Below are 20106 nucleotides of genomic sequence, written 5' to 3' on the forward strand. Positions count from 1 at the left end.
AAGTAAAAAATATTCTTAGATTTGTGTGTGAACCCAGCCATAATGCTATGGCTAAAATACATATCCCTTTGATCCTAGTGGTTTCTGTGGGGAAAATGCACCTATTCAATTTGTAAATTCAAATAGCTCCCCATTGTGGCAATTTAAAGACAAAGAACATTAACATCCTTTTTATTTAGTTGGGGCTTATCAAGGTTTCCGACAGGTATAGGCAAGGTCAACAGGGTTTGTACTGCTAAATATAGCCCATACAGTAGTATTGCGTCTGCTTAATGGGAGGCCCATTTTAGAAATATGGGATTAGAATAAATAATAATGGTTCCCATGTGGAATGGATTGCCTTAGCCCATTAGGACCATGGATAAATAATAATAATAATGCTTTGAAAGACAAACTATTAGCTTAGCTCATAATCAGTTCAGTGAACGTTAGGTACAGTGTACGCAGGCCTAATTAATTAGTAAATTACATGCAGCCTTTCTACCCCAACTTCAGATGGAATTTATTTAAGATGATTGTAATGATTAATTGCATAAGTCCCTGACTATTTGTTGTTTTTCTTTTTTTCTATGGGATTATTGTTGAGGCCCAATTATTTATTTTGTGCTGGCCATATCAGTGTGTGTGTATAGATACAATCTGTATTGTGGGAGTCTGGAACTAACTCCCCAGTAATGTTGTTGAAGCTGACACCCTGGGATCCTTCAAGAAGCTGCTTGATGAGATGCTGGGATCAATAAGCTACCAACAACCAAACGAGCAAGATGGGCCGAATGGCCTCCTGTCGTTTTGTAAACTTTCTTCAGTTCTTAATCTCCAACCCCCTCCACTCCACACAAATCCTTTGTTAAAGCTGAAAACGCTGTTTTCCCATCTTGAAATCGGTTATTGCCGAGGAGAGAAGACCGTTGTAAGCTCAGGTTGTCTTTGACAGATTGGATCCTCTACTGTTTCCAGATGCTACTCTTTTGTGCTGGTGGCTCAGAGTGTTTATTTGAGTAGATATTCATTTTGTTTTAGATTTGGTCTGGCAATAATTCTTCCCATGTTAAGCTTCCTCCTGTCTGTATGGCTTCAGCCCCTCTCCTGTCCTGTTGAACATTGTCTAAATAAAAATTAATTGCTTGCGCTATCAGCATATGGCAGCCTTATGCATGTCCCGTACATTTGAAAACCCCTTGCGTCAGGTTTATGTAAATTTCCCTTGTGGCTCTCCTTAATTAGCTGTATCATACACAGAGTTAAAGAGCTTGGCTTGGGTCTACAAAGAAAGCTTTTCTGGTCAAATGGCCTCATGTACGAAAAATATATCTACTATTACTGCAGCCATAAAGTGTAGTCAATTAATAAGTAGTAAAGACTTAGTTTGATCTCCTGTTAATGCTTATCTTTCAATGTAACATATTTAAATCCTATCAGAATTATTTTTGGGTACTATTGACAGTGATTGTAAATTGACCTCAATGCAGTTGCACCTGACCCCTTGGTAGTCCAATTTAAGATCATCCAGCATGCGAACTAACATCCTGTACTGCTATAATGTTAGATGTATACTGCATTATATAGAAGTACTGCAAACAGTGGAATCTTAAAGAAATCATTTCATAAGAAGTCTTCAATGATTAAATTTATTTTAATAATGTATGTCTTAAATATACTGTATATAAATATACATTAGTTTAAAAAGAAAACATTGAAATAAGTTTAGTTCCTTTTAGAATCATTTATAGGTATTGTATATGGCTGAACAGAATGATGAAACATATGTTCAAATGTGTAATGGTACAGTATTCTCTTAAATAAATAAATAAATAAATACATATTTAAATGAACAACTTGAAACTGCAGTTCTTCTATAATTGTGGTGCATTAGGAACTGAAGGTACATTTAATATATAAATATACATGTATACCGACTCCATGCAAACTGCTATTGTTTTCCTGTTCAAATGTAGGTCTTAATGGTAAGTGTACAAGTTGTGGCAACTAGCAGTTGCCTCAATAATTTTCATCCTACAGGTATGGGAAAATTGAATGCCATTGTGGTAAGCTGCTGCATATTAAATATGTAAATGTCATTCATTAAATGACATTTAATTAGGTTTGCCTTAGTTGAAACATCAAATTGGGATTCAGTAAAGAATCATTTAAATATATATATATATATATATATATATATATATATATATATATATATATATATATATATATATATATATATATATATATATATATATATATATATATATATATATATATATATATATATATGAATATATATATATATATGAATATATGAGAGAACAAGACTGCTGAATTCCACTGTAGTGCAGAATCCATCGTGGCAGAGTTGCTGACTATCTTTAGGCCGTTCTTTCAAAATGTTTCAAAATGAGTAATTAGCTGCATGTGACCCACACAGGTTTATTTCAGAACAGCAGCTTGCATTTTTTGTTAACATTGGCATTTTTTTTTATTTGATTAAAAGACCATATTTCTTTTGCTGTAGTCGCATTCCACTTTTTTTTTTTTCCCTGTTCTCGCACCTGCTATTGTACTTAGTGCCTGGGTGGTATAATGTACTTGCCTATTGAGATGGCTGTTTTTGGTTTTTACCACCTTGGCTGTCCCCTGAGGCTCAGGCCATATTATCCAGGTCAGCATTGGAAATGCCCTCAGTAGTGTTAAGATGTGTCTCTTGCAGTTTGACTGCTTACTGACCGTTGTCAGTCCTTTTACTGACCTTAACATGTAACTGTTTTATCAAGCAATGTGGTTGCCTGGCAACACCTGTGCCTCTGTTTCCCAGAAGGCCTAGTTTGTACCTTAAACAGGCATCTTGTGCAAGCCTGTATTGGAGTTCATCGCTTCCATCCCTCCGTAGTGAAGCCTTATCTGATTGGGAAAGGTTGTCCAGGAGGCATTCCTGGGAGCAGCAGAGGTTGTAAATAAAGCAGTTTGTAGGCGGGGCCACTCCTAACTTGACAGATAGGCTACAGGATGAGGAATGGGCATAAAGGCCCCCAGAGCTTTACTTCTGCAAACCCCCTGACTGGAGTAAAAGCAGGTTGTCAGATGAAATTCAGTTCCAGCCAGGATGCCAGGAAAGACTGTGGGCAGATATTGTATAACCCTGGTTCTTCATCAAAATATATTTGATTTCTACAGGCATCTAACTGCCAATTTACCTGCATCTTTCTGTGTATTCTCAGCTAAGCCAAGAGTCTTCCAATGACCTTCAACAAGGAATTGAGTTGAATACTTTGAGGGCAGTCGGGTTCTGTAAGTGATGATATATGTTGAAGGCTCAGTGGGTAGAATGATCCCCTCCTGACTCAAAAGAGCAGGCTTTAATCCTGTTTGTTTCTATTATTATTATTTGAGGCATAACTAAATCACATCCTTTAGTTGCAGTTTTACAGATTAGACCTGCTGCTAATGTTTCTATTCAACGAACATTAAAGATTCCACTGATTTTTTGAAGTATACGTTGTTATAAAAAAAGAAAGGAAGTTGTGTGCATAGTCACAGCAAGGTGTACTGCATCATTCATAATCAATTATACAAAGCTTTTGGAAAGGAAATATCTTCCGAAGATCTGCAGTATGTTTTATCTATGGGAGAAACTTGAGTGGCCTGCAGAAGTGAGCCTTTGTCTTGCTGAAAGAGTTTTCTGCACAGACACACAAAAGATACAATTTGAATATGTTGTTTCACAGTTCTAGGTAGAACATGGGCGTTAATCCAATTTATCGTTACACACTTGACTTCAGCACATTGATTATGGAAAGGTTCCAGTCGTCACACAACTATTAAAACAATGATGCAGTGATAGATATCTGTCAGATATTTCACATGTACAAAAAATGGCAATAGAATAAATGGACCAGCCATAAAAAGATGTGATATCTACAGAAGGGGCCAAGATGTATACAAAAAAGAATCATCCCTGTACAAATCTAAAGTAAAGTTGAACACCACCCAACTGGGGCAAACTTGACCCCCCGTTTTTATTGCAGTAGGAACGAGTAGCAACATGAATAAAGTGTCTTTTGATCACTATGTTTTGCATCTTAAACAAGAAAAAACTGACACTGAACACCTTAAAAATAAAAAAAAAAACAGAAGAGGGAAAGATTCCTCTGTAAAAAATGTGCAGTCTGGCTATACTTTAAACATAGTTTATCCTTTGCTATGGGAATAATTCATGTTTCACCAGTAAATGCTGTATAGAATATTTTTTTTAAGAAGTTGCAGCAAATACTAATAATAATAATAAAAAAAAACAACCAGAAAAGTAAGCAATTCATCAAAAGGAGGTTGTCAGCTGGGCCAGTTCACAAGGGCATTCTCAGATCCCAGCTCCTCTGCCTGAGGTCTCTGGTCCATGAGAACCCCCCTTAACCTCTGCTTGTCTGCTGCATGATCACACATCACAGAGGCTCAATGGGCAGAGCTACAGAGAATGAGGTTGTGCATTCAGGATCACCACAGTCAGTGGAACACGTTCCTCTGAGAGAGAACCCAATGATGGCTTGAAGTATTGTGATGTCTTTGAGGCTGCTGTTTTACAAAAACCATTCCCCACCCACAAATGGATATCCAACAGCCAGCATAATCAAATCCATACCAATCAAAACAATGGTGACAGGATCAAGGAAGACATGCAATTTTAAAGCAAGAATTATGTGAGGTTAGTACAAAGATAAGGAAAGCTTTCCTGCAATAAAATACATAGTTTATGCTTGGGTGATGCATGGATCACACAAAGAATTTACAAGATTAATAAAATGACTAAAGGATTATCCTCTGTATGCCACGGTAAGCTTTTTGATCATGGGTTAGTGACTAAAGAATGTGCACACATTGTTTAAAGGTGAACTCCCGTATTAATAATTTAATCAGAAAGATTGCTCAACCCATTACTTTTTTATGCTTTATTCAAAGTTAATTATAAAATCAGCAGTTAGAACCATATCTTATACATTTGAAAAAAATATTGGTAAGCTATGAGAAATTGATAGGAATAAAGATAAGTAGTTTTATTATAAATAAAAGGGAGTTTATCTTTTAGTAATGTCCTGAACACAGTTATAAGAAACAAAACACAAATGTGTCATTTTCTGTAAGCTGCCAATTTGCAACATGGAACAGGCTTTCGAGATGAAAATAATATTGCTGCTTTTAGGGTGTGAATGCAGAGTACAGACTGCCACCAGTTTCCTAGATCTCATTTGCGGTTTGATTGGCTGATTTTGTACTTTGGGTTATTGCTTGATAACAACAGATGTCATTTATAAGAATGAGGGCGTTCAGAACCAATGTTTTTGTTCAGCTGGCATTCTCAAAGGTATTACTCACAAACCTCTGCACTGACTCAGAGTAATGTGCTTGTTAGACTGAGCTGACAGAAAATAGTGTTGTGTTCACAGGAACTTTCTTTTGTTCATTTTTAAATGCACCTTCTCACTCGGTATTAGTATAATATTGTTATGGGTTCTCGGTACAAAACGTTGTCTTTTTAAGTTATTAATTACTGTATTCAATCTAAATATACAGTTACATTTGATCTTACCATTTTAATTCTCCTACCTGTAATTTGCATAACCCTGCCCTTTACTTAACACCTGAACAAAGAACACTGACAGGTAAGTTCTCTGATCATAAGTAAAACGGATAGAAGGGGGAAGTGATGTCATAAAGGGAACTGGCAGGCACTGATGCAGAGCAGTTTGCAGGTTGGGGGGGGGGGGAGGTGAAGGAGTAAGGATGAGAAGACAGTGGGGGGTAAAACAACAGTAAAACAAGCTTATGCCGTTGGCTAAATAAATGCTATAAACCTGAGCTATTTTATTGTGATCCTTTATTTTCCTGGCAGGGTAGACTTTCCTTTGAAACCCTTTTCCTGTCCAAAAAGTTTGACTGTATTGGACTGCCTTGGTCTAGTGCTCCATGGTAACATTTGCAATGTGTTTCAAGCAATATTGTTGTTGGCTGTGTGGAATAAGCCCCATTGGGCTGTGAGCATATTATCAGGGGTAATGTGTCATGTTTCTGTCAGTTTAATGAAATGTGTTTTTGATGCTTGCATACTATTACATAGCCATTGGATTAAGTTCCACAGATTGGATGAAGTCTTTAGACCACAAATAATCTTTTTTGTTCTTCAGATACACACTGTTAAAAAAACAGGGATTACTGTTCATGTGAGCGCCATCTTTTAACCACTTCCGTCTTTAGAATGTTGTTTAGCATTATGACATCTTAATAAATATTAAAAGATGTTATTCTTTTAAGCTGGCTCTCACATTAAAAAAGGATTCACAGTACAAAAAAAGAACACAAGTAGGCCTAGCTAGAATTCAGTACTCATGGGGAAAAATAAGAATGTGGCTAGGTATACATCTGGTTAATTTTGTTCAGATAATTTCTGCAGATAAACACTATGGTAGTTCCATTAAAAGTTCCATTGTAGGTTAAATTCCCATGTTATAGACCCTTGTCCTTTTTTAAATTATAAACACAGTTCTCTTGTTTGTCTGTTTTCATATTTAGATTTGACTCTGTTATGCCAAGGGCGGCTAGCGAGTCATATGGCTACTGAATGATAGTGTGTGTAGCAGCCTGTGGCTTATTAAAAAAACCAAAACAAAACAAAAAACATAGAATTGGTTTGACGATCTTCAAGTATTGCCAAAAAACATTCAATTATTTATCTTTCTACTTAAAATACAATAAAGTCCCACCAGCGGGAGCAATGCAGATGGGTTCATTAAATTATTTGTGTTCAAAATTAAGTGAACAAGAAGAAAAGGGGTATAAAGCGTGTACAGCACTGTATTTGGAGTATCTAATTGAGCATAATTTACTCATGTGCCCATGAGTTTTCTGAAAGGCACTTGAGCTCTGCAGCCAGACGCTGTAACCATGTAGCTCAGCTAAACAGAAAGCAGAGTTATGTCAACACCAAAAGCTATCTCCTTCATGAAAAATGTATGTCAACCAAGCATGGAGGAAAAACAGCAAACAAAAAACAACTTGTATTCGTACTATAATGCAGGCCTCTATGGCCCTAACTAACATTCCTCTGGAATGTGTCATGGCAGCAGCAGCAGCAGTTGTTGTTTTTCCAGAGACCAGCGATTGGAGTGTGTTAATAACAAGCCTTGAACATTGTATGTCATTCTCCCCAACTATCCAAGTGCAGCCAGTGCTCTTGTGGGGAAATTCAAATGACCCTGTGGTGCTCCTCCGTGGAGTGATTACAAATAAAACAAATGCTGTTCTTCTGGAGTACTTTAGGTCATGCTCCTGAAGGAACTCTATGACAGTTCTGTGTTATAAACTAAAGCATTTCCCAGGCTTAGTGGGTGGTCTCGGGGGGGAGGTGGTTATAAGGCTCGACAGATTATAAATCAGTTTACAGTACAGTCATAAACAAACTACATACATTTGTATGAGACTGGTTTTTAAGGTCTGTTGATTTGTGGCTAGCAGCCAAGCTTGTGAACTGATCTCCATTGGCCTAGCTGGGAGCCTGCTTTTCTGAGGGTACCACTTGGGGGTATCACTATTTAATCCTGTTTTATCAATTGGCAGTTGAAGAGCTTGGTTCACACATGTTAAATATGTGCACATTTAGGATCTACTTTGTCTATTTGTAATTCTGGTTAAGCAGCAGTGTCACACATTTATCTTCTTATTGACTCATGGTGTCTCCACTACAATCTTCTGTTCTCTGTCATAAAACAGACCTTATAAACAGGTAAGTTAACAAAGAAAGTTGCAGTTGTAGAATACAAATTTCCCCTTGAAACCTGCTTGACGTCCTGTCACGCTTTATGTCAGATAGACATGCCGATACTCCTACTACTGTTTTTTCTTTCAGCAGTGGGTGGTTTAAATGGCCATTCAAGATGGTGATTATTAGGGGGCTCCTGAGTGGCACATCCAGTAAATGAGCTCCGTGTGGAGTGCAGGATGCGCCCTATAGCCTGGAGATCGCTGGTTCATGTCACTTGCCGACCGTGACCGGGAGTTCCCAGGGGGCGGAGCACAATTGGCTGAGCTGCCCAGATAGGGAGGGCTCAGGTCTGCAGGGTAATCCTTGGTTCACTGCGCACCAGTGACTCCTGTGACCAGCAGGGCGCCTGCGGGTCTGCTGTGGAGCCATTCAGATCTGGGTTGTCCTCCAGCACTATAGGTCTGATAGCTTCTCTGTGGACCTGCAGGGCACGTTTCGGAGGACGCGTGTGTCTGCCGCCGTTTCGCAAAGTCAGCGCAGGGGGTTGCAGCAGTGGACCGGGGTCAATACATACAACTGGGGATTCCAAAATTGGGTAAAAATCCATTGGTGACCTACTAAATAATAAATAAATAAATAAAAAAAGATGATTATTAAACTCTTTGCTGTAGAGCCTATGGGATACAGCCTTTTTTTATTGAAATGTCTATGTAATAACTCATTTTAAACCCATATGCCCATACACTAACTCTTACACTGTCCCTTGAAATAGAATTGTGAAATCCAAATATCTCACACTGCCTACACCCAGAGCTCACTGCTTTTGCATTTCCCCTCTGGAAGAGCATGAATGGGTTACATCTTTGCAAAGAAGCAGCTAATTCTGGGGAGCAGGGCGAAGATGCTCATAAATGTTAGGACAGCTACAGGCTGTGGGTGAGTGCTGGAGACGCGAGGGGCCCAAATGAGACATGTCAGTGTACAAATTGAAAATGCCAATTTCACTTACACTCCTGCATCGCTCTTCGTGCCTAAATTCTGCTAGTTATTTCATGTGTAAATGAATGGCCTCCACTTGGTAATTCAGATCTGCCAGCCATCTCCCCATCTTGTGATGCTATGAAGCCAGCTTGCAAGCAAATATCAAAGTGATAGATTATTAAAAAGAAATTGTGAGGGGAAAAAAAACTAAGATTGCCTTTTTTTTTGGCTTGGCTCTTAAAATGCATGCTTCGCTGCCATTCTCCACCTTCGCCTGAGAATACTCATGAACACAAATAAGACTAACTAGTGCTGGACAACAGTACTGTTATGAAAATGCATGCATGTGTGTTGAGTGATATATAATACGTTTAGCAAAATTATTTTTTATTTTTTGGTAATACGGCTGAGCCTCTCCCACGCTTTGGGATGAGTGTGGGTTTGAATTCTAATAAATATTGCTATTAATTGTTTCTCAGCGAACACTGGCTATTTTATGACATTCCTTTTCTCACATCAGGGTAGAAGCAGACCTTATTTAATCTGCTTTGGCAGGCTGCGTTTGCTTGTGAGAGAGGTGCTAGCCCTACATAAAAGGTTCACTGGAAGACACTGTTGCACTGACCCAGTTGAGCAGCACTTGATGAGATGAAGTTCTCCCCCTTGGGCTTCAATTAATTCCAAACGCTGCCTGAGGGCCAGTGCGGAGAAGCAGGTGCCTTGATGAATTGAGGTTAACTCTGTATCCAAAGGTCTAAGTTAAGGTCTCCAAATGCCTAGTAAACATGACACGTCCTCAAGCAGCACTTGAAATGATGGAGATCTTGCCTGTTGAAATCAGTTAATTAGCAGTGGTCTAGCAGGAAGATATGGGCCTTGATTGATTGTAGTTGGATTTCATTTGGTTGAGGGTAGTCTGGGTGCTATTTGACAGCCACTCGGGGGCCAATTTGCTGTTGTAGGAGCCCATATGAGGAGATATTTTGAAAATGTAGCCCTTCACTTAATTTCAAAGTGGCCAAGGAGATGAAATGGATGATGTCTTAGAATGTGAGATGCATTTGTGAGTGAAAGAAGGACTGTTTTCCTGCTTACCTGTATTTTGGCTGAAGGAAATGTCAGATCATCGATAACCCCCCAAAACACTATAATCTTAATAAGTAATTGAATCTGGTTATTTTGTTCAGTGAAATTTGACACTGCGTGAACCTCCATGTTAAATTGGTGCACCATTTGTTTTCTTTTTTTGATGATTCTGTTTATTGAGGTTTTTTTATTACATACATAAATAAAGTGAGATGTCATGACAATCAAATCAACAAGACACACAACGTTCGAGAGAAAAGTAAATATAAAGAAGACAGAAAAAATAAAAAGTGAAAGTGCCATAAGAAATGAAAAAAGGTACCGTGGTTATATTAACATAGTACAAAGCACAAAATGATCATGGTAGCTCTGGGGGCTTGAGGCTGTCAACATAGCTCAAAATGGGTTGCCAGTTTTTGTAGAACGCATCAGTAGACCCATGTAAATGTATACTTTATTTTTTCTAGTCTAAGATTGTGTGTTAAGTCTCTGAGCCAGTGGAGATGATAACCATTTGTTTTCTAACAGCCCCACGCCAGGTGAGCGTGGTTAGAACCTAGTTCCACGATAGTGACAACTTCCGTCAGCCACACCTGGTTAAGAACCAGAGCTCCTCTCCTGACTGCAATATAGAGTGAAGCCTGGTATGGAGTGGTTACCTGCCTGTGTACTGTGTAATATACAGCTACTATATGCAACTGAGTGCTATTTTCACACCATTCTTTTGTCCAGCCATTTTTGGAGTACCAATAGTAGTTGGTAGCAAATCTTTCTTTTTGTTTTTTTTCATTTGTTTTGTTTTCCTTGAGAAACTGGGAAAGCCATGAATCATTCATTTAATCTCCTCTGACACACCTGTCATTTTCTTTTGAGAGCCTCTCGGATTTCTGTTCTGAAGGAGGTTGTTACCTGTCAGGGAAAATTCTGGCTCCTCTCAGCACCGTATTGATCTAGACCCAGGCAGGGTGTAGTGCCATGTCTCTGCTCAGAATACTGATTGCATCAGGAGAAGGAGATGGAGACATGTAGGCTAGGTTCTCTGAATTGGAAAATGGGTAGTCCCTTAGAATTGCATCGGTTTGGCTTTTTTCATGTCTTGCAGTCTCAACCGTTTGGTGTGAATCACTTGCTGGGTTGCACGGTGTTGTTTATTGACAAACTGTTAATGCAAAGTATATATACAAATAAAAAATAACACACTGATCAAAGTGTTGGCCAAAAGTGTGTTTCTTTTCTCACTTTGATTGTTTGAAGTTTTATAGCGCATTGTCTTGTGATAAGGGTTAAGTATTGTAATTTTGTCCAGGTAGCTCCAATAAGTCACTTGCCTACAATGTATTTCCACATGTGGCAATGTATTTCCAAATTGGAGTAAGACATGGTGGCACTTCAGTCGGATTTATTCTAGTGTGCCCTTTCAAAGGCAGTGCTATGTAATGACTGCATATATGGTTGCCTTTTAGCTTTATAGTTGTGCTTTGAAGAAGTATGGTTACCTACCTGAGTAAATGGTGGGAGATTAAGTGAGAACAGTAGAGTTTTATCTGTAGCAGCTATTATGAAGCAGAGCAGTTTAACAAGGATAATGTGGATGGTAGCCTCAAATAGAGTGCTATTACACAACTATTTGAAATTAAGATTGAATAGATTACATCAGAGCTGTGTAATAGGTGCACTCGTTGAAAATTACTTGTCCCAGGTTGATACCATCTAAACTGAAATCATTGAAAGTAGCCTTGTCTTCGTGCTAAAGGGTATTTTACAGAATTAAGTAAAACGTGTCAACAGTAACCAACTACCAAAGTATTCTTAAAGCTTGTTTTTCTTCTTTCCAGACCATTTAATTAAAGTCTATGTGACTTAGTTTTCTATTTGTTACTAAATACAACTTGTTGGCCAAATACAAATACTTAAACTGTTAAATATTAGTCACTATTTCTTGATAATTTATTTTTTAATCTTGCAGTATTTCTATGAAGGAAATGACATCAGCGACCTTCCTGTTGACCTCTCCGTGGTGTGGAATGGAAACTTTGTCATTGACAATCCCCAAAATATTCAAGGTAATTTTCATTTTGACATTAAAGCCGAGATGGAAGAACACGTTTCTTGCATCAGTAGCTTCTCGTTCTGCATGCCAAGTTGGTTAATACTTTTCTGATGTATTTTATTCAGAATGGGACAACAGCATTATGGATGGTTGTATTTGTTTACTGGAAACACGTTTTTAATCTTTTCACTTGCTGAAGCCTCTTCATTTCCACCTGGTGTTCTGAAAGCTTAGGTTTCTTTGTTTTGACTTGCATTGCTTATTGCTTTCTATTACCTTATACATCAGGGAGGTGTATGAGTTGGAAGCACCAAAGCTTCTGAGTGACAAGAACAGAAGTTAACATAGAATTCTATGGCTTATGCCTACCCCTACCAGGGACTGTACTCTAGCCTTGGTGTGATACAGCTTTGAATGTTTGTGGAAATCAATTTCCACAGACCCTGTAAGGCTTAGAAAGATGATTGGGAAATGGACTGTATCCTTGCTGTTAATCACTGAAGGCACAACATGACCATCCATTTCTACTTGGTAACACTTAGTATGATTTTGCACTTATTTTTTTTTTAAAGGATGCATTTTTTTATTAACCTTGTACTGTACATTCAGAAAATACATCGGAGAAAAAAGCGCTGACCAGATGCAATGAAATATTTAATGTACTGTAGTATAAAGGCCCTTATTCTGTATCCTTATTGGATCAAGATACTCAAAGGGAAAGCAGAATAATAAAACACAGATATATAATGCTAATGCTTTTTAACAATGCGTTCAATTCATGACAACAGCAAACCTTTGGTAGACCCTGTACATATACAAAACTATATTTTGTCTGTATGATTTAACCAGGTGGAACTCTTACAGTGGTATCCTGGCTAAGAAGGCCCACTGGGTGCAGCGATATGCACAAATAATACAATTTCAAAGACTTTCTAGTCTGGTCACCCTGCTGTAATTGGCAACTGAGTGCAGAAGGGCGTGCTATACTTCTAGCTTAGATAATAATGTTTTTGGAAAGAACACCTTTAGAAACCGCTGTACACAAAAATAGATGTATAATTGTACTTGTACTCTGTGAATAAGCTACCATGATAGCCGCGCTGGTTTCTTTTTTATTGTTGTGCAGACTCTTCTGTAGCACATCACAGTATAGTACAATTTGAGGGCAGATGGACCGACCTCTGATCCAGTGGTTTTAACAGAATAACTAGAAACTCTGTGCAGTTGAAAGAGGGCCCAGGAGAGCCAAACTCAACTATGAATTATCCGTCTGTGCTCACAGAAGATGTACCGCAGTGTAACAGGAAATGTTAATGTAATTAAATCACTAATTCAGTTCAGTTTAATTAGCAAAGGGTTACTTTTAAGTATGACCTTGACAAATCCAGATTAGTTATAGACTTTGCAGGATGAAGGCTCGTCTCCTCTGAAGTCTTGCGGACCTAATATGATGCAGATTTAACACAGAATATAAAAAAGGGAGGGATTACACTCTGAATAGTTTCATATTTGCTTTATTATATTTAAAAACATGACTAATGCTTTTCAATCCAAAGCCACTAGTCCTCTGTTCTTGCTTTTCACTTTCAGTGGTTTAAGTTTATAAAGCAAGCTTTTAAAAAACATTCTAAACCATGTAATAGAAATAAAGATATTACATTGTATTAAATATATCATGCTTTCAGAGACTGCACCCCTGGGGCTCATTCAAAAACTTTAAAGCTGCATTTTGCGATTCGCATTCAATAAATATCCTCCTGATTTTTGCTTGCTTAACACAATGATACTATTGCTTGAGAACTCCATTTAATGAAATCCTTTATAAAGGGGGACTTGATTGCTGCTGTTGCCAGCTGTTCCCTGCAGGGATGACTGTGCACCTTATCTGACTTCCTTGTCATTCATTCCTTTATGCCAGCCCACCTGTACAAATGCACTGCCCTGCGGGAGAGCTGCGGTCTGTGTCTCAAAGCCGACCCACGCTTTGAATGCGGCTGGTGCGTTCAAGAGAAGAAGTGCTCCCTGCGGCAAAACTGCCTCCCCCAAGAAAGCAGCTGGATGCATGCCAATGCCGGGAACAGCAGGTGCACCAATCCCAGAATCACCAAGGTATGTGAGAGACAGAGGAGCTCAGAGGAGATTGGCACAGCTTGGGGGCGGGTGGTTGGTGAATTGGGAGGTGAAGATATGTAGCATTTTGTCTTCAGGTTGACAGTTCACTACCATCCCTGGTCTGTAGCACTAGAAAGCCATCTGCTGCCTTTACATGAAGGGGAGTTGGTTAAAGTTAGTTCCACTTTCAGCCCAGTTTCAATGGATGGGTGCCAAGGCATGAAAGGAGTCCACCACCCCAGATTAATATAGAATGGAAGCAGATCTAGCCCAAGACTCTTCACCTCACCAAGCATTAACTGTGTGCTGTATGTTAAGGAGTTGACAGCTGGATCCAAAAGACTGCTTTACTATTAGAAAAGATGCCTTTTTTAGGTAGTTTAAATAGACCGAATTTCAAAGCTGAAATGTCTCTTGCTTGTAATTTATAAAAAAAGGCTTTGAATAGGATGTAGCCAGCCTGATGATCGTCTCTCCCCACCCCCCAAATTGAATATTATTCTGTTTTTGTCCTCAAGCATTTATGAGATTCATTTAATAAGGTCCAGTTTTATTAATACTGAAATGTCTGTCTCAGTCGACACTGAGTACAGTGCATTAGCAGGGGATTAGCAAGTCATTTCGTTTCATATATAGTATGCACCTTGGATTCCATTTGCAGAGCGTACAGAGAGTCTGTCAAGAAGCATGTCATGCGTTGCTTCCTCCATGTTATTCTTTTCACATTGCCTGTGCTTTTTAAGTGCCCACGACTTCTCTTAAAACAGAAAGCTAAAGCATTGCAGTTTGTTCTACCACTGGTGATTTGTTTTTCTTAATCTAAAAACGGTGCTGTTTAATGGTCATGAAATACAAACCCTTTGGGAAAGCACTTCAACGGAAACAGTTGTGCTTTCACACAACCTTGCAGCAGGTTCAAACATACTATAATAGAATGAATTTGTATACTGTAAAATCACTTTTTTACAGCTCGCAGAGCACGTTGTGAAAAATGGTACTTGTATAAAATGATAAAAAAAATTCTAGCCATACTCTTAACAGATGCTTCCGCATCAATTCTCACAAAATCTCTATTACCATTTTGTCCTAATCACTTGTATGCTGTTACATGTATTGTTATTTATTAATATTGTAGTCAAACCAAGATACTTATTGGTGGCTTTTATCCTTTCCATGCGTAGTCCCCAGTATGATTTTTTTTGTGGCTCAGTTAAAGATTAAACTTGATAGGGGTCTGACTCCTACAGTATGCAATGATAAATACTGGAAACATATTATTATTATTATTATTATTATTATTATTATTATTATTTATTTCTTAGCAGACGCACATCACATTATTTTTACATACAAGTACCCATTTATACAGTTAGGTTTTTACTGGAGCAATCTAGGTAAAGTACCTTGCTCAAGGGTACAACAGTAGTGTCCCCCACTGGGGATTGAACCCACGACCCTCCGGTCAAGAGTCCAGAGACCTAACCACTACTCCACACAGCGGCCCTATTGGCGTGCTATTTGGGGGGGGGGGCAGTTACATTGTTATTAGAAGCTGCTCTTTAATGTGCAGAACATTGCTTTAGGAATTAATACACAATTAATATGTAAGGATTGTTCAAGGATATGTAGGTATGTTTATCATGTCAGCACAAAACATAACTTAATGACTTTGTTAAAACAGTGTTTCTCAGAACAGTTCCAGTTGTGTTGACACTGGAAAATGAGTCATTATTGACTCATTTTAATGGATTCCTTCCAAACAAGCCAAGTAGTATTTTTTTTTTGCGATGTAGTGAAGCAATCCATTTCATGCACTCTGTCACGTATTAATCCGAACTAAACTGAAAAACACTCTATAATCATTAAAAGTTCCAGTTGTTTATACAGATCTATGTCCACAGGGATGGTGTGTTATATTTGAAATCACCTCTGTGAAACCAATTAAGGGCCAGGTTTTTTTCATTGGCACTGTTCTGTGTATGATTCCATGGATCTTCCTGCCATCCACCAATCCCACTAGTCTTGTTTAGATAGAAGCTTACCGACGGACACCAAATTAAAGCTGCACAGGCCCTTTTTTCCCCCCTTTTAAAATAAACATAGGTGTCAGATTCTATGAACTTGGAATCCACCAGCCAATTATAAACTTGCCTTATTAAATATTTACCAAATGCACTCCTCTTTTCATTGTGACCCAGTTGGCAAAGGCATTTCGGGCATTTCTGGATAAATCATGTAATTAAAATGTTGCCACAACAGTATCATTTAAAGATTAGAAATTCATACTATACTCTTTCACTGAGGCTGAAAGTATTTTAAATCTCAACCCTCCTTGGAACGTGGGACATAATGCAGCCCTCAAAATGAGTTATGTATTTACCATCCTTTTGCTTAACTGCTGTACTTAATTTATTTACTTTCTCTGATATTACCTGATAAAGAGCAATGTTACTACTGTACACTAACGTATTGCTAAAAACCACAAGGCATGAGGGAGTACCTAAAGTATGACTATGAAAAGCTGACACACAGGTCACTCACTGGACCTGTATTTTATAGGTCTGCACATAATCTACAGATTGTGGCAAGAGCTGGGAAAAATACATGATGGGGAATTTTTGCTTATGGCAGGCTTCATTTTCTTAATTTCATCTTATTGGCTAATACACTCTGATTGTTGACTCCCCTGAAAAGCCCGTTTTGAGAGAGGCCGAGCGCACGTGTAAGTGGCATGACTTGTCTCGTGTGATAGCCACCCTCACAGCGCTGCCTCCTTGCTCCGACTGTGGGAATCGGTTAATAGATTTGAGCGGCTCGCGTTTGTGTGATTGTTGGGCACAAATCAAGTTGACAGTCCAACCTCCGGGACATTTGGAGAGACTGGAAGGGATTAGAAAAACAAACGCTAGGCTTTTCACAATTCAGAGCTGAAAGCAAAAGGGAGAGGGAAAGGCTGTCAAAGCACACCTCCGGTTTTCTTCATGGAAAAAGCCGAGACTTGGTTGCATGCACAGAGAGTTTTTATGGTAATAGATATTTGACAGTGGATAACCAGACAGGCACTAGTATCCCCTTATCTAAGATAATATACTTTTAGATTCAATACATAAAATAAACTGGTATTAATGGTGTGCAATATAGTTTTATACATGTTTGGTGGTTACTTTAACATCCCCTTAAAATATCAGCTGTTTTCTGAGCAACAGAAAAATTCCACTCCAGATCGATAAAATACCTTTTATATTATTTATAACCGCCTTGCTGCAGGTAGTAGTATAGTGGTTCCTCTGGCCTGCCAAGATGTATTCCAGTCCAGATGTTTATTCCAACCAGGCCCTGAATGAGGTAATTTAACTGGCTAAGGGTCAATTAATTAATTTAGGAGGCGATTGGAAGAAAGTCCTGGACTGGAACAGGACTGGAGTTGGGAACCACTGCAGTAGTAGAACCTCTTAGGTGCTCTTAGACTTAGGTTCTGGTTTCAAAGGGAAAGGAGCATGGGAGTGGACTTGCAAGAAGGTATTGAAGATGATGAAGTAGAGTGCACAGTACACTGAACTGTGAATGCAGTTAATGAATACCAAGGGATTGGGTTGGCTGTGAAAATGAACATGGCTGTGTGACACTGCAGCTTTAAACTGACATGTTAACAACGAAAAGCCCTGTCTAAGGTATATACAGGGGCCTTTCATTTTCAAATTAGTGCAAGGCTTATCACCTTCTCATGTGGATTAATTGTTTTAATTAATTACATCATTGAAATGTATTGGTATGCCAAGCAGAAAAAAGGGGTGAAATGTACTTAATTATAATTTAATGGAAGCCCCAAGGACAGGTGTTTATCCTTTATAGCTGTCATAAATGAATTCTGAGGTAGCTCTCTGAGATTTATGTTCTTATGGTTGCACATTTGGTATGTCACAACCAAGTTATTTACTTGTGTGTGTGTGTGTGTGTGAGATGTAGTCCACAAACTAGATTTAAAGATGCATAGTTCCATTTAGATTAATGTTAGAAAATATAACAGCAAAACTTCATTGAAGTGTTTTTTTTTTGTAATGTTTGACGTGTCCCACAAACATGTGTGATTTTACACAGTACATATAATTTCACTGGTGTTTTATTAGAAAGCAGACCTTGTTCAGAGTCCAGTTTGTTTACATGATTTATCATGACATCCTACTCCACTCAAAGTGGAAAGCAGGTTTCAACAATGTTAGGATTTTTGAATTTGAATTTATATAAAAGTGCTTTAGCCAGGATAGACTCTTGAGTTGCAACAGCTTGTTTATAAGAGAGTCCTGTTTCAACAATCATCCTTGCACACCAAGTGTGTCCACATATTATATATGGATGCCATTTCAACATGAGCGTATAACCATCTTTAAAGCAGTATTTACAAGTATATTTTGTCATTAAACTTTGCTCCTGTTAACTGCATTGTTCTGTTAGATGCATAAACAAACGCATGTTAAGCAAACGTCCGGTGCTATTAATAGGAGCCCACTGTAGTAATTGGACAGATAGTAATATTTAAAAGGAGGTAATGCAACGACATCAGCTGATCTTTCAAAGCCTTGCCGAGCTTACAGCTGGATATTATATGTGGACACAAAGGGAAACAAATGGCTCTGCTGTGAAATTACCTATAATTACATCATTATTGGTATTACGAGTCCTGCTCCATGCCGCACATCAGTCACAATATTCGGTTTGTCAAGCCGCACCTGTCCTCTTTATTAGAAATAATTCCAGTAAATAAATCATGTTATCCCTCTGCCGCGCTGTCGCGGAATGAAAAGAGGCAATACCAGGAAAGGGATAATACGTTTAAATTAAGGAAGGGGGGGGTTTGCGGATGGCTCAGAAGGCTTTTCTTTCTATGAAGTAATTTCTCTTTATTAAAGGAAAGGTGATTGGATTTGGATCATATCAAAAGACAGCAGAGGTAAATGAATGAGCCAGCAGTGTTGGCCCTCTGTTTTCATTGGGAGCACGCTGCTGATCATTAAATGTCACACACATGTATTTCCATGTAAATTAGTTTAATTACTGTATGATATTTATGTAAAAAATAAATAAATAAGTAAATAAATAAACCTGGACTGCTTTTATCCTTTTTTTTTTGTAGCTACTATTTGTCTTTCCTCGTTATCAATTTCGTGTTGCAGCCTCACAGGCAAATTATCACTATTTTTCATTTAGAAGTCTCTTTTCCCACTACCCCTATGAATACAATTTGCAATTACAACAATATAATTACTAAAAAGCTCCCAGTATTAACCTTGGGGCAATTGAAGAATGCCCAATCCTGTTATGTTGCAGGCCAACCACACCAAAGCAATAATACTGTAAAGAGAGATTTGGTTGAAATGTGTGTGTTGTGTGTGTGTGTGTTTTTTTTTTTTTTCTTAACAAATCTTTTTTCAGCAGATACAACCCACAGGGAAGACTTCATTTGTATGGAAGCTTGTATGTTTAGAGCATTTTAGAGACAGACAGATTCAATATATTATTAAAACAGCTTGCGCTTCCCCCACCTCTACAGCTAGTATTGTCTTCATTGTTACAGCTGTTTCCAGAAACTGGACCCAGGCAAGGCGGGACCAAGCTCACCATCATTGGTGAGAATCTGGGCCTGAAGTTCCGAGATATCCAATCGGGTGTGAGAGTGGGGAAGGTTCCCTGCAACCCAATTGAAGCAGAGTACATCAGTGCCGAACAGTAAGTGAAGTGAAGTCCAATGTAAAAGGAAAGACGTTTGGGTGGGAGGTGTAAATGGGGGGAGGGGGGTACTTTTCTTAAAAGCAAAGTGTGTTAAATATATTCCGGTAATGGAAAGGTGGTATGATGGGTCTGCATGGCATACATACAAACAATATGTATTTGCATTAAAGAGTTGCGGTCTTTCTTCCACTGCCCATGCTTTCATGAGTCTGTTCGATATTAAATGGTAACTTTCTTTCTTTTCTTTATCTCTTCTCAGGATTGTGTGTGAGGTTGGAGATGCCACTGGGTACAGAGCCCAGGAAGTACACGTGGAAGTGTGTGTGAGAGACTGCAACCCAGACTACAAGGCCGTCTCTCCTAAACCATTCACCTTTGTGGTAAGTGTGACATGGACTCTATGTTA

General features: G+C 38.5%; 1 protein-coding gene across 2 annotated transcripts in view; it reads left to right on the top strand.

The window, feature by feature from the left end:
• The window catches only part of LOC117963410 (plexin-A1), a 197925-nt gene that overhangs the window by 142486 nt on the left and 35333 nt on the right, over positions 1–20106 (top strand). For both annotated transcript variants that reach the window (XM_058988788.1, XM_058988789.1), the window contains exons 11-14: positions 11778–11874; positions 13780–13970; positions 19546–19697; positions 19960–20080. In XM_058988788.1, the coding sequence (XP_058844771.1) occupies positions 11778–11874; positions 13780–13970; positions 19546–19697; positions 19960–20080 (561 nt within the window). The remainder of the gene's footprint in view (positions 1–11777; positions 11875–13779; positions 13971–19545; positions 19698–19959; positions 20081–20106) is intronic.

This window comes from Acipenser ruthenus, chromosome 16 (genome assembly GCF_902713425.1).
Source record: "Acipenser ruthenus chromosome 16, fAciRut3.2 maternal haplotype, whole genome shotgun sequence".
Lineage (NCBI taxonomy): Eukaryota > Metazoa > Chordata > Actinopteri > Acipenseriformes > Acipenseridae > Acipenser > Acipenser ruthenus.